Genomic DNA, 20,226 nt, shown 5'->3' on the forward strand with positions numbered 1-20,226 from the left:
TAGGTAAAGTCTTTTAGCAAGGGAATTAGAACATTTATCAAACATTTGTGTGACTTAGAGAGAGGACTAGTTGTATGACTTACTAGCTCTGTGATTGTTTGCAAGTTACTTGATTTCCCTTGGCTTCAGTTTCCTTATTTGTAAAACATGGACGATAACATTTCACAGGGCTGTAATGCGAATAAATCATATAATGTGCATGATTGTGCTGGCACAATATCTGGCATAAAGGCGAGGCATTGAATAGCTTTATTAAATGGTTTGTCAAAATATAGACCATAAATAGTAATCTAAATAGGTCTATATGTATTATAGAAATTGAATCAATAATTAATAACCCTACAAAACAGAAAGCACCAAGCCCAGAGGGTTTCACTGGTGAATTCTATGAAACATTTAAGGAAAAAGTTATACTGATTCTCTACAATTTCTTCCAAAAGATAGAAGCAGAAGGAATACTTTTTAATTCATTCGTTGAGGCCAACATTACCCAAATACCAAAACCAGGCAAAGACATTACGAGGAATAAAAGATTATAGACGAATATCTCTCATGAACATAGATGTAAAAATCCACAACAAAATATTAGCAAATTGAATCAAATAAAGTATAAAAAAATTATACACCATGTCCACTGACGGAGATTTATCCCAGATATATATGCAAGACTAGTTTAACATTTGATAATCAATTAACGTAATCCATTACATCAATAGGCTAAAAATAAAAAATCACATGATCATATCAATAAATGCAGACAAAAACATTTGACAATACCCAATAAATGATCCTGGAACAACTGGACATACATACACACACACACAAAGTGAATCTAGACACAGACCTACATTCTTCACAAAAAATTAAGTCAAAATGGATTTTAGAACTAAATGTAAAATGAGGATAACTTAGGAGAAAACCTAGATAACCTTGGGAATAGTGATGACTTTTTAAATACATCACCAAAGGCATGATCGATGAAGTAACTAACAGATAACCTATACTTTATTAAAATTAAAAACTTTCTTCCTTCAAAAGCCAATGTCGGGAGAAGGAGAAGTTGAGCTACAAAGTGAAAGAAAATATTTGCTAAAGTTACATCTGATAAAGGACAGTTATCCAAAACATACGAAGAACTCTTAAAACTCAGCAATAAGAAAAGAGGCAACCTGATTTAAAAAATGGACAAAGGACATGAACAGACACCTCACCAAAGAAGATATGCAAATGGAAAGTAAGCATAGGAAACATTGCTGGAGGAAATGCAAAATGGCACAGTTACTTTGGAAGACAGTTTAGTAGTTTCTTACAAAATTAAACATACTCTTGCCATATGATCTAGCAGTCATGCTCCTTGGTATGACCCAAATGAATTGAAAACTTATGTCCACAAAACGCTGTACACAGGTGTTTATAGCAGCTTTATTCATAATTGCCAAAACTTGGAAGCAACCAAAATGTCCTTCAGTAGATGAATGGATAAATAAACTGTGGTAATCCAGGCAATGGAATTATTATACAGCACTAAAAGAAATGAACTATCAAGTCATTAAAAAGACATGGAGGAAAGTTAAATGCATATTACAAAGTGAAAGAAGCCAATCTGAAAAGGCTGCATACTGTATGATTCCAACTATATAACATTCTGTAAAAGGCAAAACTAATTAAAAGATCAGTGATTGCCAGACCACAGAAGATTTTTAGGGCAGTGAAACTCTTCTGTATGATACTATAATGGTGGATACATGTTACTATATATTTGTTCAAATCCATAGAAAGTATAACACCAACAGTGAACCCTCATGTAAACTATGGACTTTGGGAAATAATGATGTGTCAATGTAGGTTCGTTTATTATAAAAAAATGTACCACTCTGGTGTGGGATGTTGATATTGGAGGAGGTTGTGTGCATGGGGGTGGGTGGGGGGTGGACAGCAGGTATATGGGAACTCTCAGTATTTTTCATCCAATTTTGCTGTGAACCTAAAACTTCTCTAAAAAAATAAAGTTTATCTATAAAAAATAAACTGTTGCATAAAGATTCTTACAATTATTTACAGTATTGTGGTTAATATTTCAGGTTTTTCAGTCAGGCTGTCAGGGTTTAAATTATAATGATACTTTCCCTGTGACTCAATTTCCTCATCTCTGAAATGGGGATAATAAGAATATCTTCTCTTAAAGTTTTTGAGAGAAGTAAATGAGATTTAAATTGCCTAACCCAGTGAGTATCTCGCAGTAAGTTTCAGTTCAATAAATCTTAGCTATTCTTTCTTATACAAATTTAAAAGTGTGTTTATCTACAACTTCTTGCTGAATTATCCAAGGCTCCCTGCAAAGTGGGAATGGCTGTCCTCAAACTGCAGATGCGAAACTGCAGTTCAGAGGGACTCCATGGTACCCAAGGTCTCACAATTAGTAAGTTGCAGAGGGAAGACTCCAACAATGACTTTTGTCCTCAAAATGCTGTGCACATTGCCTCCTACTACCTTTTTCATCAACCTTCCAACCCTCATGTTATCCTGGTTTCTTCATTGCTTTTTGTCTGTATTTCTTCCCTTTGCAGATCTGTAGCACAACAAAGAAGCTGTGGATAAGGTAGTGAGCCCATGGAGGATTCTGGAGACATATTCCTATAACAGATACCACCCCATGGGGGAGGTGAGTATGGACACGTTGGTGGGAGCATTGGTGGTGGTCACAACCTACTTTAGGATGGGCGGGCGAGGGATAGTTCACTGTTAATATCCATAGACTAGAGAGCCTCAGAATGGGAGGTTGCGGTTTGCCTGTGCACTGAGGTCAAGGGATTCCCAAACATCATCCCCTGACCATCACCATTAAAGATACAAATCCTAGTGATATGAAATAAAAAGGCAAAACAACAAAAAGAAAAAAGAAGAAAAGAACACCCCAACCAGTTTTGTTAGTGTAAACATGGATCAAAATTAAACGTTACTCTTGTTAATCAAGTCTTTAGCTAGTTTGAGCTGGGCAGGGCCAATGCGTATATGAATGTGGGACATGGGTGGTGAAACCTTCTGATTGAATCCTATTTAGCCAAAAGTGTGGTATTTTCAGTAGGATGTAGGGAGCACAGGCAACAGCTCTCAAATGGGGAAAACTTTTTTTTCAAGGAAATATTTGTATTGCTACTAAGATAAGTTTAGTGGTTTCTAAAACTGGATACAGTAAAAAGTATATAAGTATATATGTAGTGTGTGTGTATGTTGTGATGTTATGTAAAACTTCTTTTGAAGTATAAATTTCTAAAAATAGAATTACTGGGTTAAATGATATGGACATTAAAATTTTTGACATAAATGCACAAGTTGCCCTCCAACCAGGCTTTGCCATTTATTTCCTCAGTATTGGGGAATATACTAATATTTTCCAGAATTTTTTTCAAAAAGTACAAGAAAGAATTTACATTTTCAGGACTTCCCTGGCGGTCTAGCGGTTAAGACTTCTCCTTCCAATGCAGGGTGTCTGGGTCTGATCCCTGGGCAGGGAGCTAAGATCCCACATGCCTCTGGGCCAAAAAATGAAAAAAAACATAAAACAAAAGCAATAGTGTAGCAAAATTCAATACTTAAGAAAAAAAAGAATTTACATTTTCTTTTGTAACAATCACCCCAAAGTACTGAAGTTTCTTAGATTTTTTTTTTTTTAAAACAAGATCCAGTAAGACCCACGAGAAGTATATGTGCTGGTATCAGAGATGAGTCACACCTGGCTTGGCCACTTGCTCTGGGACCTTGACCCAGACAGTGAATCTCTTTGTTCCTCAGTTTCCTTATACATGAAAAAGGAATAGCAGTACCTATCCTGCAGCTTTGTTTGAGAGCAAATGAAATAAACTACACTTCTACTGATTAAGCAATAAATAAATGATAGCTGCTGCTGTGATACGCTGCTCTTTGTATGTCGCCCAAGACTCAAGTCACCTGCATCTGATCCAGTCCCATCACAGAAGAATACACAATACCTATGTGATGAGTTGTTAGTCTCTTCCCCCACTTAAGTATTATTACTGTTATAATAATGTATTTTATCTGTAGATATTCCATGCTAAGATGAATGTCAATTGAGACACAGAAATTTTCAAATAGAATAGTTGTCATGCCAAATTAATTATTATTATTTACCATAACTCTTGTCATTCAGGTATTTCCAGTATAGAGAAATTGAGAGTGGGAGGTATCATGTCACATGCCAATGACATCTTAATATGTCTTATGTTTGTGAATTCCTTATTTCATTCTCCCTTAAAGAACCCCAAGTTATTAACTTGGTCTTGATTGAGAAATTTCACTGTCATGTTCTGTGAAGGGCATACACAGGTTCTTCTCTAATTTTGGATCCATGGACATTAGCAAAAGATATTTTGGGGATTCATAAAGACTAAACAAGATCCCACAAAATAAGCTGGACCTGAAATTTCTGGCATGATTGAGTGCCACTGCAAAGTCAGGAAGTCTCATGGCCATTTGAAGGCTGTGTGATTGTACAATGTTTCAGAAGTGTTATACTGGATTGTTGAAATTGATAATTCTCAATCATTTATTTGTAAAGTTCAACAGGGTGTCCTAAGCTTGGGTGGCAGAGTAGATCTTTAAAGAATATGGGAGGAGGGGAGGTCATAATTCATCAGTTTAGTCTTCTAGTTTGTGTGCTAATAAAGAGAGTTCAGAGTTCAGTATCTTGATGAAAGAAGCAATTCTCTTAATTTAGAGGCAAGCAGAGGATCTTCTTATTGATAACCTCAGTCCTCCCTGGCTGTTTCAGATCTATCAGTGGATGAGTGAGATAAGGGAGAAGTACATGGAAGTGGTGACATAGCATTTCCTAGGAGTGACCTATGAGAGCCGGCCCATGTATTATTTGAAGGTGAGTGAGAAGGCTGAGAATTAGAGTCCCACTCAAGGATGTTTATTTACTATCCAGGGGCTCTAGTCAGAAGTATAGACAAGGTTAAAAGAGGCAAGACAGAGAGATTTGGCTTTTCCAAAGTCTTGATTTTAAGATTCAAAACTTGGTGGGGAGGGATAAATTGGGAGATTGGGATTGACATATACACACTACTATATATAAAATAGATAGCTAATAAGGACCTACTGTATAGCACAGGGAACTCTACTCAGTGCTCTGTAATGACCTATATGGGAAAAGAATCTAAAAAAGAGTCCAAATACATATATCCATATGTATTTATATAACAGATTCACTTTGCTGTGCACCTGAAGCTAACACAACATTGTAAATCAATTATACTCCAATAAACATTTTTTTTTAATTAAATACTTGTAAATGCTTACATCTTAATCATGAGGGTGGAATCATGTTCTGGGGTAAAGAGAATTTGGAATGGTTGGGTGAGACCACAGGGGTAGGACTTAAAAATAAAGTCCCAGAAGTAAGAACTTATCCCTTAGTTTTCTTCACGCTTGGCCTCCCTCGTCCCCGCTAAGACTGAGGAACTTAGAATCGTGGAGGGTGGCTGGAAAGGACCTTAGACGTTCTGGCTGAGAGGTTTCCAGCTTGTGCTCTGTGAAGACCTGGGTGCCTCCGGTGCTCCCACAGTGGAAGGGGGATGGGGTGGGGGGCTGCGTAAGGGAGAAATCCCCAGTTCACTTCTCATATGTATTTTGAGTTTTTACAAAATTGTCTTTTTGAACACATTTTTTTTTCCCTATAAAAATGTTTGAACATCATGGACAACCTTTATTTTTGGCTCCTTCATTTTATTAGGAAACAAAGACCCAGAGAAGTGAAGTGACTTGTACGAGGTCACACAGCCAGACCGTAGCATAGCCAGAGGGATAACCCAATCTCTAGGCTCTCTGCCCTTTTAACATGTGATACGATGAAAAGTGTTTGAGACTGAATAACCACTTTTCCACAGGGCCAGGCCTCCTTGGCTCTCAGTTTTAGAACAGTGATTTTTCAATCCTGGCTGCTCAATACTGACGCCTGGGCACCATCCACAGAGATTCTGAGCTAATTGCTCCAGGATGGGGCCCAGACACCTTTTGAAAGCTCCCTAAGTGATCCTACTGTGTAGGCAGGGTTGACAACAACTGCACCTAACCAGTGGTTTTTAAAGGGTGGTCCCTCGACCAGCAGCATCAACATCTCCTGGGAACTTGTTAGAAATGCACATTCTTGGGGGGTCTAACTACAGATCTACTGAATCAGCAACTGTGTGGGTGGGCCCAGCAATCTGTGTTTTAACAAGCCCTCCTCCAGGCCATTCTGAGGCACACTCATGTCACAGAAAAACAGTGCATTTCTAACAAGTTCCCAGGTGGTGCTGATATCGCTGGTCCACGACTACTCTTCAAGAACCACTGCCAAAGTAGTTTGGCATTAAGAACTAGCATTACTTTATTCACTGTAGACACGTTAATTTACAAAGCACATCCCCAAATTCAAGAATTACTAACAACTACAAAAAAAATCTCGGTGGCTCTGAAGTAGAATTTACCCAGGAGCCGAGTGGGTAATTGGTTGATATGTTAAGTGTGGGCCACCTACCAGCCTGAGTTTTCCATAGGCCGTCCAACTCTGGGCTGAGTCAGCCAAAAAGACCTCTAAACATCCTTTGCCTAGGACGTATTTTAAAGAATAGAATTGACACATAACGAGGAGATGGTCATCTACATAGACTCATAAATAAAAAGGGTGATTACAAGAGACAATTAAGGTAAAGGGTAGATTAGGAATTATGCCAGGAGTTTTGAAAATGGGTGAGGCTAAAAGGGAAAACTTCCTTGAATATGATGAATCCAGCCCATATTTATTTCAATTCGTAAGTTTCTCACAGATATAGAGGGAGAGCCTTCATCAGCCCAGCTCCCAAGAGCTTCCAATAAATAGCATGAGTCCAGGCCATTTACAAACCAAAACAAGATGTGACTGTGACAAACATGGGCGTGTTCACAGCTTCTTCTCCACCAAAGAGAATCCGTAATTGCCAGGTTAATTCCTACCTATCCCACCTCTGAAAGAGGAGGGAATCTTTCTTGAGTGAGTGAGTACAAGAACAACAAATGGGGAGAAGAGAAAGAAGATTGGGTCAGCTGGGACTGCAGGAGTCTCTAAGGAAAGAGGAATGTAATGAATGTAATAAGTATCGCAGGAGATTATGCATTTGGATCCGTTCACAGTTTCAGGAAGCTTAAATGTAGACTGGGGTTCAGTTTGACTACCTCTGAGTCATGCACATTACCACTTGTGCACTTTACCACTCTGAGTCAGCCCTATGTGGTAAGATTTTATAAGGTTTATGGAGATTTAGCCTCTCAGTTTGTGGTTTATGCGTTTATTTAAAGTTAGGGAATAATTTAGGATATGGGGAAGACCAGGCTTTGCATGGGGTACACGGAGGCGTCAGCTTGTGGTCCTAAGAACAATAGCCAAGGTAACCGCAGGAGGCGGTTGGCAGCAGGGCCAACAGAAGGGTCATATTGGTGGGTGTCTCTGCCAGCATCCTTGCCTCATCCGTGAAACCACAGAGTGGAAGGAGACAGGTACCTCTAGGGGAATAAAACAACCTGATAACTTTGCTCGGTGGCCTCAATCACAAGCCATTGTTTGATAATGAAATAATAATGTCTCCTCCAGATCAGCCAACCATCCAATAACCCCAAGAAGATTATCTGGATGGACTGTGGAATTCATTCCAGGGAATGGATTGCCCCTGCTTTTCGCCAGTGGTCTGTGAAAGAATAAGTGTCTTTCACTCTCTCATAATGGTTAACCACCCCACAAAATACCTGTCATGTCTCGGCTTTGGAAAGCAGGTTTCTTTCACATCTTGGCAAGGCAGCTCTCCACTGAGCTGCTCCTTCACCCCAAGGGAAATGGAATTCATAAGTAGCTTCACTGAAAACTGAGTTAATTGTTCTGTTCTCTTTCTAACGCACCCAAAATTATCTTTATTGGAAGGTAAACAAATCTAAATGGAGAAGAAAATACATCTTGGAAGTCAGAGATGAGTTTGAATCCTGGAGCTCTTTCTAATAGTCTTGTGCAAAATTTCTATCACTAGGACCCCTAGTTTTTTACCTGCAAAGGGTGTATGAAATGACTACTTCAACGTAATCATGAAGAACACACTATTGTGTGGATTAAGAGATTAACACATGGAAACTACCTGGCACCGTGAATTCTTGCGTATTACCTATATCCCTCCTTTGAGGGAATAAGAAAACTTTAAAATTAATATAAGATACTTTTTGTGTCAGTCTTTTCAGAAACCCAAACATAATTCAACCCACAAATTATAGTTCTCAAAGTGTGGTTCCTAGACCCATAGCATCAGCATAACTGGGAACTTGGAAGAAATGCAAATTCTGGGTTTCCACATCACCACGTCATACCTACTGCATTGGGGCTGGGGGTGGAGATGGAGGGTGGGCAGGCTGTAATTTAAAAAGTCCTCCAGCAAGAAAAGCCACCGCAATGAGAAGCCCAAGCCCCACAAGGAAGAGTAGCCCCCGCTTGCCGCAACTAGAGAAACCTCAGCGCAGCAACGAAGACCCAACACAGCCAAAAATTTAAAAAAAAAAAAAAAAAAAAAAAAAGTCCTCCAGGTGATTCTGATGCATGGTGACGTTTCAGAAAGACCACCATAACGAACGGGACAGTTGAGGCAGGATTGGATGGCAAAGGTTGGATGTTCAGTCACCACTTATGATTAAGTTGAAATTGTTAGAAAATTAAGAGAGAAAAGACCTCTTCCCAGGATCATTCCAAATGTTTCTCTATTAAATATCCAGATTCTACAGAACTATAAAGACAACTCAAGGATAAGAAGTCTCCTTAAAAACCTGGACTTCTATGTGCTTCTGGCTCTTAACATAGATGGTTACATCTATACTTGGACAACGGTGAGTACATTGAGTTTGGTCCTGGGATGGGTTCATGAACTAGATCTTGTCTCGGGTTCATTTTTCTGACCTCAGTCACTGCAGTGACTGCAGCTATAAAAATGTTTTGTAGGGTTTCCCTAGTGGCGCAGTGGTTGAGAGTCCGCCTGCCGATGCAGGGGACACGTGTTTGTGCCCGGGTCCGGGAGCCGCGGAGCGCCTGGGCCCGTGAGCCATGGCCGCTGAGCCTGCGCGTCCGGAGCCTGTGCTCCGCAACGGGAGAGGCCACAGCAGTGAGAGGCCCGCGTACCGCAAAAAAAAAAAAAAAAAAAAAAAAAAAGTGTTGTAGTCGTGTAAAGGAAGAAACCTCATTTGGGATAAAAATCAACATTTTTAAGTCAATAACCTAAGTCAAGTTTAGGACTGAGGAGGCTGAAGGCCTTTTTTGCAGTCCAGAGCATGTTGTTTGTCTGGTTGTTTTTGACATATTCCCAGTTTTTCAGTCAGACTCAATGTTTCTCCAACACCACCTCCTTAAAATTTGTGGATTGCCTGCCACATGACTAGGATTATGCTGGTATAAAATTCCTATACTACCCTGTAGCCTTATATCAGTTCTAGAAGCATGAAGGGCACAAATGATCTATAAATACTAACCCAACCTTCATTTTTCATGGTGGTCATGCATACGGAGGGGTTGAGGAGGGGAAACATCTCATAAAGATTTTTATTTAGTGACAACTTCCTCTTTAAAAATGTTTCTAGGGGCTTCCCTGGTGGCGCAGTGGTTGAGAGTCCGCCTGCCGCTGCAGGGGACACGGGTTCGTGCCCTGGTCCGGGAAGATCCCACATGCCGCGGAGCGGCCGGGCCCGTGAGCCATGGCCGCTGAGCCTGCGCGTCCGGATCCTGTGCCCCGCAACGGGAGAGGCCACAACGGTGAGAGGCCCGCGTACTGCAAAAAAAAAGGTTCTAAATCATACCGCTCCATAATTAAGAGCCTTTGTTTCCAGAGACTATGAATTCCTCCCCCTCCCCCACCCTGGCTCCCCCAGCCCTTCATGGGACCCCTTTCTCTGTAACAGACTTTCTGGCCCGGTATGTGAATCAAGCCCTTCCCTCCCACCTTGTCTGGCGAAACAGGTCTTTATCCCTGTCTCTACTCATCAGTCTTCTGCTTCCAGAAATGTGCAGAGACCATCTCTGATGCACCTGGAACAGCCTTTTCCCATCCGCCAAGCTATTTCCCTTTCGTCCTTTATCACTTGGACCTAAAATAATGACTCTCTGAAGCTTTTCCTGATTAAGCAGATCACGTCCACCAGGCACTGTTAATCTGCTCGTGAAGGAAAGGCCAAACTACCGCTCCAATTGGATGGTTTACACGTATATACACTTTGGGTTGTACAGATGTTCCTGTTATTGGGGGTTGCTAGCCCATCTGGGGGACTAAAACTTATATGCACAAGCTTCAGAATGTTGAGGCAGTTTTTCCAGACAATCCTAAGGAACCATTTTTCATGTTCGAGGACCACCCATCATCACTAACACTGTGATTCATGAGACCTTAGAATGGCAACTTCCCTATGTTCCTCTGTTACAGGATCGGCTTTGGAGGAAATCTCGTTCATCCCATAATAATGGCATGTGTTTTGGGACAGATCTCAATAGAAATTTCGATGCATCCTGGTGTAGTTAAGTACATGCTTCGTAGATGAATCGATGAATAATGACACACACAAAAAATGGAGAAGAGAAGCCAGAAAAGAGGTGAATTACTAGAATTAGTACTATTTATATATATATCTTTTGAAATAAACATCTAATTCTGTACAGCTTTCTGGACTTCCTGGTCAGTGTTACTCCCTCTAAAGAGGTGATATTATCTATAGAGTAAGAACAGCAACACTAAAATGCAGGACTCTTTTCAAGTGAGACTGGCTAAACAAGGGCAAAGAAGACCTAGACCAGTGTGAATATTTTTGAAATCCATCACTTGGTTTTAAAATATACGAATTGTTAAAAAGAAAAATCAGAGAAGTATCCTTGCAAATTATTTTACAGCAGGAGGGCAGAAGTAAACAAGGCAAACATTTTCTTCTCCTTAAGGCAGTTTCATGTTTCTGAATCTCAACAAGTCCAATGGATTGGAAGCAAATAGAGGTAGGGATGGTTAAGAGCAGTCTGGTTAAAAACCAGATGGGAAAGGTTAACATTCAGACTTGGCGGCTCTGTGGTCTTGAAAAAATTGCTTCATCTCTAGGCTTTAGTTTTCTCTTATTTTTAAAACGTGGCTCAGAGTAATACCATCTTATCAGTAGGTTGTTGTGGAGATTCAATGAGATGCCACACAGGAGGGGCTTAGCACAGTGCCCTGCATGTAAAAGGTGCTCTGTTGATGGTCCTTATTATTACTGGTGAGAAAGACAGACTACTTTTTGTGTTTTTTTTGTCCTTGCGAAATAGCTCTAATGAGACTCAAGCCAGTAAGACAGCAAGAGATATCCTTAGGGCAACAAGACTATAACAGAGTCTGACCCTGGAACCCAAGAACAGGTTCCCAAGCATTTGTTTCAAGGACCACCAAAGGTTTAAGTGAAAGATTACTGAAAATGCCATTCCATTTTGCATCTTCCTTCCCGGGCCACATAAGCAGGGGTCTGTTTCTAAATCTGCACGTCAGTCCTCCTGCCTTCCTGAGTTCCTCCTTGAATGACTTATTTTAGCAGGACAAAATTAGACAAGCAAAGGCAAGCCTTAATTCCACCCACAGATGTCCTGAGCAAGGCTGACTCCTTGACCTTGGTCAGTGCTAAACGGAGATCGTGATGCCTTCCTTGGGGTTTCCTGTATATTTCAGGTATCGGTGCATCTCACAACTGCCAAGATTTGACATTCTGTGGGACAGGACCCATGTCTGAACCGGAGACTAAAGTTGTTTCCAGCTTTAACGAGAGCAGGAAGGAGAACATTGCCTGCTTCCTGACCATGCGCTCTTGCGGGCAGCTCATCCTCATGCCTTATGGCTACACCAAAAATAAATCAAGTAACCATGAAGAATCGGTAAGACCATTGAGCCAGAGCCTTGAGAAGCCTCAGCACGACCCTGCCTTCCTTTCCTGATTCCCATTTCTAGGGTTTTGGCTCCAGCCTCGCTTTTGTTCCCTTTGCTTTTCCTTATTTCCTTTCTCCTGCTTTTCACACCTTGCCAGATGCCTGCTGGGAAGGCTTCAGGTTAAATGCTGCTTTACCTGCATTAATTAACTACCTATTTCAAAAAGTGTCAAGTTGGGAGACATCTTCGGTATTCGTGTATAATATAAATGAGATGATTATGTTAATAATCTGCAGGAATGCGCTTTCATTTCTGTAAATTCTCTTGAAGCTCCGTTCAGCAATTATAGCTTTTGAACCGTGCTTTAAAGAACTTCCCAGCTGTTAGTGGAATATGGCATATCTAAAATAACACGGCTAAATAATATCTGCTCTCTTCTCTGCTAAACACAATGCTTTATTTTCTTCTAAACTATGCCTCTAGTATTTGCCTAGGAATATTTGTAAGGGGAAGTGCCAGTGAAATTCAAGCTGGGGCAGGGAAAGTCTGCTTTGTCTTATCCAGGGTCCTTCTCTGATGCTGTGTTTACCCAAGTCCTGGTGGGCAGAATTGTTGAAAAGGACTGGGCTCTTTGCCTTTTTGTGAACCTGAGAACAATAGAACTAAGTCAAAGAAAGGGTCAATTTAGAATTGTTGTAGTTATTTGTTATCTTTTCTTAAAAGTTATTTTTTCAGTTTTTAATTGTGGTAAAATATACATAATATAAAATGTACTGTCCTAACCACTTTTAAGTGGACAGTACCGTAGTGTCAAGTATATTCATGTTATTGTGCAGTCAAAACTTTCATCTTGCATCATTGAAATGTCTCTACCCATTAAACAAAATGCCCCTTGTCCCTGGCAACCACCATTCTACTTGCTGTCTCTATGAGTCTCACTATTCTAGCTACCTCATGTAAGTGGAATCATACAGTATCTATCTTTTTGTGACGGGCTTATTTCACTTAGCATAAAGTCTTCAAGCTTTGCACCTGTTGTACCATGTGTCAGAATTTCCTTTTTTTTTTTTTAAGGCTGACTAATATTCCATTGTTATGTATATACCACCTTTTCTTTATCCATTCATCCATCAATGGTCATCTGAATTGTTTCCACCTTTTGCCTACTGCAAATAATACAGCTATGAACATAGGTGTACAAGTATCACCTTGAGATCCCACTTTCAACTCTTTGGGGTATATACTCAGCAGTAGAATCGCTGAATCATATGGTAATTCTATTTTCAACTTTTTGAGGAACCATCGTACTATATTCTACAACAAGTACACCATTTTCTGTTCTTTCCAATAGTGAATTAGAGTTCCAGTTTCTCCACATTCTCACGAACACTTGTTATTTTCTGCATATCTTAAAAAAATTGTTTTTTAAAACAAGCTCCTCATTATCAATAAATGCTGGGCTGGATAGGGGCTAATCTTGCTCTGTTCTTAAGATCACAGAAGGCTGGTGGCCCATTGGCTCTGTCATTCCTCTTATCCCTCTCCCACTGGAACATCACCCATAAAACACAGGTCTGGGCACTAAAAGAAAAGCCACTATAGATCTTTGCTGAAGGCAGCCCTTCCCCCCAGCAGTCAAAAATATCTGTCAGTACCCCAATATCTTTCCTGCAATTGTTTTTGGACATTTGTACTACGTGATCATTTTGCAAGAGGTAGAGATAACATTTACCTATAACTTTAAAAATTACAAAGAGATTTTATGGCCATTACTTCATCTGATCCTCATGACAATATAGTAAGCTCATTTTGGAGATGTAGAAATTAAGACCTTGAGTTAATTATATTTCTAAAGTCCCTGTAGACAGTAAATGTTGGAGTCTGGGCTTGGAACTCGTGTCTTTGGACTCCAGAGGCCACATTCTTCTGACCACAGAACACTGCCTCTCTCCGCTCAGGAAGGGTTTGCAACTTCTGGAAGCTGTCATCGACTTAGATGCCCAGTCCACTGTGTCCTATATCCTCCTCATTTCTGTGCCAGAAGTTCTATTTCTTCAGTAAAGAAATGTACAGAAACAGAAATTTTAGTCAAGAAGCCCAGAACCCTCCTTACTTCCCAATTCCTGTGATATTTGCCATAAATGTTTACTTTCTGCTTAAAGGATTCTGTGACAAATACAAATGAACCACCTAAGTCAGGCCATTATAGATATTTGATGGGACAGGCCTCCTACCAGCAGAAAAAAAGAGGTCTATATACTCCAGTATTTTTCTAGAGAATTTCATTTCCTTTTTAGGTTCAGGAAAGCAGTTACTACATCTCCGTTTTTGCAAGGTTTGTATTCAAATGTCACAGGGTCTTGGGCTGCTGATTGGCTGTCTCATTAGAGCCCTCTGGCCACAGAGGGGGCACTGGCATTGCCGTTACCAGAAGGTGGAATTCGAAGATGGGAATTACTGGCCATCCTCAATACTCTATGTAGAGACTGGAAAATTGAATTGAGAAAGATTGCTTCAATTCTGTATCTCTTACCGCCTTAGGTGTTGAAGAGTTAGCATAACATTCATCACTAAGACTTTTCCATAAAAAGACTGAAAATGTTGCCACCATGTATCAAACTCATAAAAGCTAGTTAGCAGTGTTTTTAGGTTCTTAGTGATAAGCTTTGATAGAGTACACAAAGATAGAATCACACCAACTGTTCAAGGAGTTTTCCATTTCTGGTATATTTACAACCACCAGAGACTAGTAATTAATCTCTATGTATTTACAAAACCAAAAATTTGTAGAAATCTTCATAAATATTATACTGTATGATAGACAACTTGGCAATCACTAAGTAGGGGAAACAGAACTATATATACCCTCATTCTAAACTGCTCTGGAAATTAGAATAGCTATAAGAAATCTAATGTTTCAAATGCTGATATTCTTTGCATTGGAACCCTTTCCATATCAGCCCCTGTATCCCATTCCAAGCTCCATCCTCCCACACCCATGCCAGGGCCTTAATCAATCTTTCTGAGTGCTTGCCTGTGAATATATGTCTACAGGAAATTCTCTGGGCCCAGTGAAGAAGTTATTAAGCAGGCATGAGGTCTTTAACAATGTAAATTATGCACTACTAGCAAGGGGTTTTTATTATTTTGACTAAGAAGGACAGCAGAGCAATTGGCTCTCTATGGCCTTGCAATATAGTGTCAAAAGGAAAGAGAAGAATAATCAGGAGCTTGACCCTTTAAGATAGAAGGCAGAGTCTAGGGGAATCTTCATTTCATCTTCTCAGAAAGGACCAAACCCATAAGCTAAGGATCACAACTGTGTGCTTATCATATATGTTATATTTCTTACTCCTATCTACTTGCCCATGGTAATTGCTTGTGGAATCATTAAAAAAAAAAAATCAGAAGTTCTTTTGTCCATAAAGAAGAGGAAACTGGGAGACTCTTTCCCTCCCCACAGCCAAGATTTGAGGAAAGGGAGCAATATAGGATAAAATAAGTGAAGGTTGGCAGTGGGAAGAAGAATCATGATCTGGGGTGAGCTGCAGGAAAGAAAAAAGAATGCAAGAAACCATTTGAATAGAAAATGTAGCCTGGAGCTGTTCCATGTAACCCAAATTACACTTAAGACCAGTTAACATGGAGTTTCACTCAAAGAAACACAGAAACACATGGAAATTAAAAATAATTAAAAGCAGTTCATATCTCTACCAGAGACTCTCAAAGAACTTCAAAAAGGATGTAGTTGCTATTTCTTAGCAACTCTTTCTCTAGGCTTCATGCTCTTAATTTCACTCACACATGGCAGCTACCCTGAATCCTTTCTCTCCACTCTTCATTCTTATTTCCTTACTGGAATTTCTCTCTCTAGAAATCCCCTTTCTGACTCTCCTTTCCTTCTTATAATTTCCCCTTCTTTCTACAAACAGCTCTTGTACCTCTTCCCAGTGTAAATGATTAAAACCAGCTTTATTCCTTGTACTTCTTTAGCCCTTCCTGCCCATCATCTCAGTTCTGGACAACACAAGCCCAGCAACTAGGGCAGACACAGAATCTCTTTACAGGAAGAGAAGGAGAAGGTAAAACTCTTAGTAGTGAGTGGAGAGGAGTCAAAAAGCTTGCAAATATGTTTAATGTTGAATCTTAGCACACACACAGAAAGTGCAAAGTCCTACTGCTGCACAGGACCCCATAACCACTTATTACCTCTCCTAGTCTTCCTTTTGAATTTCACTGTGCCTATCCCCACTCTAACCAGACACCACCTTGTCACACCTTGGGATTCAGTCAGACAATACAGGACCAGGAAAAGAGAGACAGAATCTAAAACTAGATCTGTCACTGGTCAGGGGAAGAAGTCAAGGGAGCTGATGTACCTCTAAGTGTAGTCAGGCTGCCCTCAAGGGTAAAGCAATTGTGGATCCAGGCAGGGAGTGGCCAAGGGGATTTTGGTGGTGTTTGTATAGACCCCAAGGGGAAGTAGTGGGATACACCATTGGGTGGGTAGAATATAGCATTAGGGAATCTAGGGTAGGGAATACTTAGACTATCAAAAGGGTATGCAAGGAGATTTATCAGACAGTCAATAAATATAGCCAATATACTTGGACCTCAGTTAGTGACTCTGATCTCAGGAAAGGGTCTGAAGAGAGCAAGACTGAGACCTTAGAAATCATCTAGTTCTGAAGGATTTCCAATTCAGTAAGGTGACATGGGGGTAGGTAGAAGGAATTGTGTCATTTTCTGCTCTGAAAATCTATGAGCCTATGAGAGATAAGTATTAAATACCTTTAAGGAAAAACAAGAGAGAAGTAATAAGGGAAGCATGAGCAAAGGGCTATGGGAGAAAAAAGTGGGGAGAGAGAATCCACTTAGGGTGCTCAAGAAATGCCTATGGAGAACTTAGCATTTGAGAGGGTTCTTTGAGTTTGCATAGGATTTCAACAGAGAAGAGGTAAGGCATCCCAAGTAGAAGAAATATCCTGAGAAAAGGCAGAGAGGCTGAGGAACATGGGGTATGTCTGAGCAATTGTGGGAGAACTTGAGTTTGACTGTAATCTAGGGTGAGATCTAGAGAATATGGTGTTGGAAATGTGGGTTAGATCCCTATCATAGAGGATCTCAAATAGTAGACTGAGAAGTTTATACAAATGCAGTGGGTAACTGAGAGTTATTGAAGGTTTTCAGCAGGGTCATTATCATTGTCCTGCTCTACAAAGGTTCACCTGGAAGTCAGGGAGATCAATCGGGATTAAGGATTGGCAAGAGGAAGGAAAACTTATTAGAAGATGACAGCAGTCCATTTCAGAGTTAATAAGACTGAAATAGGGTGATGGCATTAGAAATGCAACTTGGTAACTGTTTGAGAGAAGAGTCAAAGATGATTGTAGGAATTTACATGTTGGGGGCACATGATAGGTCAGAACTATGAAAATCAAAACAGCCTTATTAGTGGGGGAGATGATAAAATTGGATATGAGTATGTTGAGTCTAAAGTATCAGAACACTACCCAGGTATAGATGTTCAATGGGAAGTTAGAAAGATGGTCTGGAACTCTGAGGATGGATTTGGACAAAATAGCAAATGCTCTGAATTGTTGGATTTATTTTTAACACCAGATATCTGTCTCTGCATTTCCCACCTACAGATCCAAGTTGGACAGAAGGCAGCAAATGCATTGAAAGCAAAGCATGGAACCAATTATAGAGTTGGATCTAGTGCAGATATTTTATATAAGTATCTTTTTTTCACCTCTTCAATAGTATCTAAAGCACAAAAGAATTCAGTGGACTTTGGAGACTGGAGTGGACAGGATAGAAGAGTTCCTCGGATCAACAGGAAGTTGTACAAATCAAAATGACCAGGGATAAAAGGGAGTCTGTACAAATCCAGAATTGTGCTCTCTAGGGATAAGGTGTGAGCTAAAAGCAAAAATTAATACACTGGCTCAGACCAGTACTCCCTCTGGCTTCAGTTAAAAAGAACTGGCAGGGAGAAGGCACAGGAGTTAACAGGAAAGACATTTTCCAGTGACCCTTGGTCGGTTGATTCAGTTCCCAGAGGACCATCAGGCAAAGCAGGTGGGGCCTGGAGTTTAAAAAAAAAAGGATTTAGTTGAAAGGAGAGTGCATTGCTTTCCCCATCCCCAAGCACCCCCTCCTCCACCCACTGAAGGACAACCGAGATGATATTTTCCTAATATCATCATTTTAGTGATATTGGTCATTTTGTTTCTGTTCCTTTACAGGTCAGTTGAATCTTATTTTCCAATATCAGATTGTCTTGTCTTTGATTCAGCTGAGAAACTTTAACCAAACCTCTGCTATGTGCCAGGCATGATGCCAGGCATTGTGGGGATAGATGTGCCAGGCATAATGCCAGGTATAGTGGGGATGGTGAGTGGAGACAGAAGCGGAAAATGTCAAGGAGAGAGAGAAGGCAGCTATTCATAGATCCTAATATGAAAGAGTTGATTTATTTTGCTGGGTTGAACTTTAGTCCCTGAAATGGCTGTAGAAATCTGTCCTTTCACAGAATAACTTCTAACTCTTCCTCCATGTTTTCATTTGTAGATGGCACTTCAGGGTTTTCATGAGAGTGGGCTTGGGACATTGGGATCCCCTTCTCATATGCATTTGAGCTGAGGGACATATGGGTACATATGGGTTTGCCATGCCAGAAACTCAGATTCAGGCCACCTGCGAGGAAACCGTGGAGGCTGTGCTTTCAGTCCTGGATAATGTGTATGAGAAATACTGGTATTCAAACAGTGCTGGAAAGGTGACATCTACTGCTGTGGTGCTGAGCTTGCTGATGTCCTTCATGTTTCTTCTGTAGGTGCGTCCTACCTAGGCCTGCTCAGCCCCAGTGACGTGGATATGGCTGCATGAAAGGTGTTTGAGGCTATGGAGGAACCAAATAATTTAACTAGAAATACTTTCTATTTCAAGAAAGATGAATCCTCTTTGCATTTTAATGTTTGTTCTGCTGGTAATTAATTGTTATTACTTTAGTAGACTTTAATATTAGTTAGTTATTGGTACAATAATGCCACAAACCAAACCACTCTACAATTCAGTAACTCACAAATCTATAAGTCAGCTAGGAAGTTCTGCTGATCTTGGCTGTGCTCACTTATATATCTGTGGTTTGTTTCAGGGCAGCTGCCCCAGGGTCTAGAAAGTTTTTTCCCATCTAAACTCTTTGAAAATTTTGCTCATGCCTGTGACCCAAGTTCACACTCAATTTTGTGTAATTGTGTTAGTAGCGGCATTCAGAAGATGAAGTTATATAATCTCTCTATATAGCTGTCGCTGGTTTTATTTATTTATTTATTTAATGTTTTACTTATTTATTTAAAAAAATTTTTTTGAGAATTTACAAGGTACATTTTGCTAGGCTCTGGGATTAAAATGGTGAATAAGGTAGACATGGTCCCTGTTCCCCTGGAATTTCTGTTCCAGTGGGTGAGATTGATTGGAATGGACACTGTTGCATACCAGACAAATCTCATCTCTGGGGAACCATAATAATCAAGAACACAAATATATAAACTAAACCTTGCATCTTGTGACAGGGGCTATGAGAAAAATAAAGAGTAAGTAGAGAGGTAAGCAAGGGCCAGATTGTATGTTTCTGGGTACGCAGGTGTTTAATTGTGCCATATTGTCTATTACACTTTACGTGCTCTTCAGGTAGCATCTATGACTGTCATCTCCTATGTATCTCTATGTGACACCTTGAAATGATGCAAAGCACTTGTCAGGCTTTGAACAAGTGTTGTCGCTGTGACCAGCTGACAGGGTATCCTTGGGTGTTCAGTCACCCGTTTCCGAATTTCCTTGTTGGTCACAGTCACAATACACTTCTTGGTTGTAACCCTTTTATTGCCTTTCTTTGTCCTCTTTATTTCTTCATGTTTTGCCAGTGTGTGTCTGATAAGGGTCAGAAAGGAAAATGTCAGGGGCAGTGGGGCTTAATGAATCAGAGAACAGCTATTTACATAAAAATGCCAGCTCCACAATTGTGGCATTGTTAGGAGAAAATGGTTGGGTTTCATCAATGGTCAGCCTGGGAGGGAAGAAAACTAGGATGGTCACCAATGCCATATTCAAGAAGAAAGCAGAGGAGCTGCGGCTTGAGACTCACGTTATCGGCTTTCATCCAGCCTGTATTTTAGTTTCTAAGGCTGTCTGTTAACAATTTGGGTGTCTGAGTACTATAGGAGCTCTGATCTACAAAGCTTAATTCATGTCGAAAGATTGAGTCCATGGCCAAAGAAAGCTGGAAGGGAAT

At 40.3% G+C, this 20,226-nt stretch overlaps 1 protein-coding gene across 1 annotated transcript in view; it reads left to right on the plus strand.

Annotated features, from left to right (window-relative positions):
• CPO (carboxypeptidase O) overlaps positions 1-18,768 on the plus strand; it is a 114,430-nt gene extending 95,662 nt beyond the window's left edge. Inside the window, 9 exon segments of the mRNA XM_065880170.1 lie at positions 2,576-2,662; positions 4,790-4,891; positions 7,628-7,735; positions 8,785-8,895; positions 10,476-10,566; positions 11,733-11,935; positions 17,579-17,669; positions 18,510-18,580; positions 18,583-18,768. Of these exon segments, the coding sequence (XP_065736242.1) occupies positions 2,576-2,662; positions 4,790-4,891; positions 7,628-7,735; positions 8,785-8,895; positions 10,476-10,566; positions 11,733-11,935; positions 17,579-17,669; positions 18,510-18,580; positions 18,583-18,768 (1,050 nt within the window).
• The last annotated feature ends 1,458 nt before the right edge of the window (positions 18,769-20,226 follow it).

Source organism: Phocoena phocoena, chromosome 7 (assembly GCF_963924675.1).
Source record: "Phocoena phocoena chromosome 7, mPhoPho1.1, whole genome shotgun sequence".
NCBI lineage: Eukaryota > Metazoa > Chordata > Mammalia > Artiodactyla > Phocoenidae > Phocoena > Phocoena phocoena.